The sequence below is a fragment of the Lutra lutra genome, chromosome 7, assembly GCF_902655055.1.
Source record: "Lutra lutra chromosome 7, mLutLut1.2, whole genome shotgun sequence".
NCBI lineage: Eukaryota > Metazoa > Chordata > Mammalia > Carnivora > Mustelidae > Lutra > Lutra lutra.
The window spans coordinates 74,451,645-74,457,212 of NC_062284.1; the positions used below are offsets into that span (position 1 = coordinate 74,451,645).

The 5,568-nt window shown below is 55.2% G+C and overlaps 1 protein-coding gene across 1 annotated transcript; it reads right to left on the reverse strand.

Moving 5' to 3' along the window:
• Positions 1 to 1,118: 1,118 nt before the first annotated feature.
• Positions 1,119 to 5,568, reverse strand: NRL (neural retina leucine zipper). The gene is made up of 3 exons (XM_047738041.1): positions 5,472 to 5,568; positions 3,426 to 3,833; positions 1,119 to 2,528 (listed from the first exon to the last, which is right to left on the reverse strand). Exons 2-3 carry the CDS (start codon positions 3,804 to 3,806, stop codon positions 2,196 to 2,198), a joined length of 714 nt encoding a protein of 237 aa, XP_047593997.1. The 5' UTR covers positions 3,807 to 3,833; positions 5,472 to 5,568; the 3' UTR covers positions 1,119 to 2,195.

The window sequence follows — 5,568 nt, forward strand, 5'->3', positions numbered from 1 at the left end:
TTCCCCATTTTTTCTTCAAATCAAGGGAGGTTTCATTTAAATCCACCCATCAGCAAAGAACTGGTGAGCCTGGAATTGAGCCCAGACCCATCTGACTGAAGTGCCTACACTCTTAATCACGGGTGTGCAACTTCTGTGTGAGCCTCATCTTGAGCCCCAGGTGTATGGATATGTGGGCTGATTGTGCATATGGGGGTGGGTGCCTGCGGATGGCTTCTCTGCCTGTGTGTGTGCTGTGCAAGGCCTCAGCCAGTTAAGGAAGGTGTGCAAGAGCAAAACTGGGTCTGGACTGATACTCCAGAGAGGGTGAGAACACAGGTGATATCCGGAGCGAGGGAAGAAACAACGAATCCTGGAGGGACCCTCTCTGCCCCAGCCTCTCCCTTCAATGATATGTGTGGAAGGAAACGAAGGAGGAGAGGACAAAGGTCTTGTGAGCCACTCAGGAGAGAGGAGCCAGAGCCAGAGAGGGTGGCCAGTGGCCATTGTTGGAAATGGAGAGAGAAAGAGAAAGAAAAAGAAATCCTGGGGGAGATGGGGGAGATATTGCAGGCTCCTGAGTGGAAGAGGGACGAGCTGGGCTGGAGGAGGGGGAGGAGGGAACAAGAACTGTGATGAGAAAAGACAGCTGGGGAGGGGGTGGATAGAGGGGGCAGAAAGGAAGAGAGACATATGGGAGCCTCTTCCCCACCCTCAACTGCTTCTTCCTATTTATTATGTCCCTTAGGGGACCTATGACAGTGGCTGGTGAGGTAGCTGCTCCCAGTTCAATGCCTCTGCTCTGCCCAGAGCGCTCCCCCCACCACCCCCCTCTCTCTCAGTAAGCAGATGAACAAGAGGGCTGGGTAACCATGGCAACTATGGGACCTTAGGATAGCCATAGGCAGGCCTGGCCCAGTCACTGATGCTCCTGGGCTTCTGTGCAATGCTGGTAGGAGGAGGAGGCTCCATCTGGCCCAATCCGCACCCTTCTACCCCATTTTCATTGGGCCTCCAGAACTGAGACTCAACACACACACACACACACACACACACACACACACACACACACACACACACGAGGAGCAAGGCTAAAGAATGAACACTTCTTAAATGGTAAGAACATTTAGCCAATAGTATAAAGTTCTGCCTGAACTTCAAGTTTAATTCACAAAAATCTCATTCTTTCAGCATCTTGTCATACTGAGTAAAATCTCACCTCAGCCCTCAGCAAGGCAGGAGGTAGCAAGGGTACCCTACACAGGTCTGGAGGCCAAGGCAGCCTGGAGGGAGCAACAGAGGACCGGTGTGTGGGCTCCTCCACTGACCAGGCTGCAAACAGGAAGCAGGAGCAGGAAAGGAAGTCCCTTTGGTGAGGTTGTCCTGGGGGCTTCTTGGGGAGACTCTTGGGACCCCACACCAAGGAGATGCCAAAACTGTAAAGGTGTCAGAAGTCATCCAGCCCAGGATTGGGGGAGGTAACAAAAACCAGGGAAGCAAGTGGTTTTCTCAAGGTGATAGAGGTATCCCATGGCAGAGCTGGGACTGGCACCCAGGTCCCCAGACTCCTGCCCAGAGGTCTCTCCCAGCCCACACCAACCACTCCCAGTGCTCCTCAGGCGTTTGCTGCTCTGGGCCCTGGAGGCCACGGGGCTGGGTAGGAAGAAAGCTTCTTGGATAGAGTTCTTAGTCTTGTCTTGCTGTTGGTAACTGAAATCTTGAAAATGCAGTCATCCTAAAATGGGGAGTTTACAAGCCTCGGAATGAAAACATGGCTTCATTGCTAATTACCACCTTAATGCACTACAGGTTGAAAACCTTGAATTAAAATCTAAACTGAGGGGGAGTCACACCACTCCCTCGCCTCCCATTCACTGTCACCCAGCTATCAACCACGCCTCCCCACCCTCCCCCTCACACACAGTGCCCTGCACTGGCTCCTCGAGATCTCAGCGTCCTGGTCACGTGGGGGTGGAACGGGAGGTGGAGGGTGCTCTGGGCTGCCTGCGTGATTAGACTTCTCTCCCAGAAAATGACCAGCATCTAACCTCGGAGCATGCCCTGAGGGGCCAGGAAGTTCGGGGATATTTATGTATAGTCACACCACGGAGTGTCTGGCGCCAGAAGGCGCTCAGTAACCATCTAGTGAACGGACAGTGGCCTCCTGAGTGGTGCCCCCCACCTTCCTACGACACCACTCCGAGGCCCCTAGCCGCTCAGAGGAAGAAGTGGGCGTGGTCCCCGGCCCCAGAGCCGCTCGAGGTCAGCCGGTCACAGCGAGCCTTATAGAGGTCACGCTCCCTGGCCAGGCGGGCCACCTCGGCCCGCAGCGCGTCCAGCTGGGCGGCCAAGCGGGCGCGCTCGGCCTCTAGCCCGCGCCGCTGCTGCAGCCGCTTGGAGCGACAGGCCTGCGCGTAACCGCGGTTCTTCAGCGTGCGGCGCCTCTGCTTCAGCCGCAGGGCCTCATCGCGCCCGCAGCCCCGCAGCTGCCGGTTGAGCTCCCGCACAGACATCGACACCAGCGCCGCGTCGGAAAACCGCTCCGCCAGCTGCAGAGGGAGAGGGCGGGGACGGGTCAGCGCGGGGCCCCGCCCAGCTCCAACCTAGTGTGGCCCGTGGGACTGCCCCGCCCCCGGGAAGCTCCGCCTTCGGCCCCCGCCTTACCGGATGCTCGCCCGCGCACCATATCCACCCCGCAGTGCAGACCCCGCCCCAGGTCCTGACAAGCCCCTCCTCCCTGGGGAACGCGTGCCTCTTTGTGTCTGCCCCGCGCCGCAGGCCCCGCCTCCCACGATCGGGCGAGCCAGTCGCACGTCTGGAGCCTGCGCCGTTCCTGCGCGGTGCTTAGCGTTAGGTTCCAGACACTTTTAGTGTCCAGTGGACACGCGCCCAGGCAGACCCCGCCTGCCAATGCACCTCTCTCCCCTGTCCTGAAGGCCGCAACCCTGTGACCCTCAAAGGATTTGGATTACATCCTAATGCCCTCAACACCCCCATCTGTGTCTATAATTAATAGGATGAGTCCCAATCCTTCCTGAGAAGATTGGGGGCTGGGGAAGCACGATGTTTGAAAAGGCCAACCTCATTCCCGTTCCCATAGTCTGAACTCCATTCCACACACAATTCTTTCCCTGGTTTCCACAGATGGGAGTATATTTACCTCCCCGTAAAGAACTGCTCCCCGTTAATTCTCAGCTCTCCCCTTTTGGTACTCTTCTAACCTTCTCCCTCTTCCTCCTGGTTGGGACTACTCATTTCTCTCCATTTGGAAAAAGGGGAGGGGGCAGAAGGTAGTTTCCTCTACCTGATTTTCTTTCAAGGGCTCTTCCGTTCTCCTGCCTTCTGTCTCTTCCCCAATCCATAACTCTGTCCAGGAATTCTCCTTCCCCTCTTGAGCTGTCCTCCCTCACCCTGCCACCCCTCAGACCAACACACTGATCACTCACCTGGGCATGTTGGGCCCCTGTCTCCTCTGGGCTCCCTGGGTAGTAGCTGTGGGGCCCCTCCATAGGGACTGGACCTTGACCCTGCAGCAGCTCCAGGGCCTCCTCAGGACTCAGCCCCAGTGCCTCCCCAGCTCCCAGCTGCTGCTGCAACGTGGCCAGCCAGTACAGCTCCTCCAGGCCTGGCCTCGGGCCCTCCGTAGGCCCCACCATGCCTGGCTCACTGAAGGTGGGTGAAGGAGGCACTGAGCTGTAGGGTGTGGAGCCCAGTGAGGCTGTTTGGGGGCCAGATCGCCCCTCAAAGGGTTCCCGCTTTACCTCAAACTTCATCAAGTCAAAGTCATTGACATATTCCATAGCCAGGGGGCTGGGAGGCAGTGCCATCCTGGGGCTGGATTGGGAGGGGTGCACCTGCAAAAACAGAGGAGAGTTGGAGCCTGCCTGCCAGCCTCCTTCACTGGAATGTGCTTCTCCCAAGGCCCAAGTGCCCTGGAGAGCCAGAGTTCTGGAAAATCCTGGGTGATGGTGCAACGCTGTTCCTTAAAGAGTCACCTCTGGGCTGGAACAAGTTTTCAGGTGGCAGGGGGTACTGACTGGGGGCAGGCAGCTTAGAGGCATGACTGAGGAAGAGGCAAGAGGAAGAGGGGCACGGCCCCTCGCCCCACTGGTGCTTCCGCAAGCTATGAAGAACAAGAGGAACATGGCAGTGCTCCCAACGCTAGTGCTGGGGCACACTGAGAGGCTCTGTCATTTCAAGAGACATCATTCTATTTCCAAGCAATCAAAAAATTTTGCTTAATTAACTGTGACAGAGTATGTGTCTATTTTTGGACAACAGGAAAGCGCGTATGCCGTGAATTTTAATGTACAGAGATAATGCATTGTTATACCTCTCAAAACACCCTAGGTCGATGCCTTGCACACAGAAGGGCCTCAGTGCACATCTGTTCTATGGGTTAATCAATCAATTAATCCCTTTTATAGGAGCATGAGATGTTCCAAAGAGAAAAGAAAGGTCCTAGAATTGGTTCTAGAAAGATCAGGACTGGGTGGTGACCGTCTTTCCCCAAGCCAATATCTCCAAAGGGAACCAACGAAAATTGGTTTCCTCCTTCTATTCAGAGCCTGCTATGTTGTGCAGACTTGGACAGATCACCTCCCCCATTCTGACCCCCATTTCCTGTTTCATTCAATAAAGGCAGTTAGACTTTCCCATTTCCCAGAGTGTTCTGGGAAACCCTAAGTCTGAAAAATACCCAAGAAGAAGTTGATGCTCAGATAATTTTGAGAAATGCTACCTCCCATCCCCATGTTCTGCAGATTCACAAGCATAGCAACATATTAATCTGAGGAATCCTTCAGTAAACCATCTGTTCAACCTCAACCCAGAGTGTCCCAAACTTAAGTCAGCAAGGAGCTCTCTTCCCTGTTATCAACAACAGAGTGTGTTCTCACCTGAGGAACATAAGGCTAGGTGACCTCAGAGATCCCTCCCAGCCTGGAATTCCCAAGCTAGAGCCCAGCTCCCAGTTCCAACAGCCCCACTGCCAGCCCCCAAAGGGGCAAGGCAGGGAGTGCTAATCCCCGGGGCTTGGCATTTGGCTCCATCTTGACACCCCAAGCCTAGATAGCCCCCTTTTTAATGACAACTCAGACGCTCAGGCTCTGCCCAGAGAGGTGGAAGGAAGGACGAGCGCTTCTCTCTTCCTGTCCCAAGGAATGATGTTTGCCTTCTCTCTCGAGCCCCTCAGCCTTGAGAGGACAGGGGCAGTAGAAACAAAGACACAGATTGAAGGAATGATCCCTGGCAGGGAGGAGACGGTGAAACACTGTCCAGAGAAAACTGAATGAAGAGATAAGTGAGGAGGGTTAGTTATCAGCCTGCTATGATAGCAGTGAGGGACACGAAGCCAGTCAGGGTGGGAGTGGGGCAGGGGACAGAAGTGTGAGGACTCTTGAAGGTAGACAATAGAGAGCAGACAGCAGGGGACGGAAGAGGAGGTTGTAGGTGAGAGGCCTGGCATGAAGGTAGGCCCTGAATATACTCACTTGGGAGATGGTAGAAATGATGTGAGTGTCAGTGTCAGGCAGGCACAGCTTTCCCAGAGACTGGAGACCCCATTGAGTGGGGTCTGGTGCCTCCGTG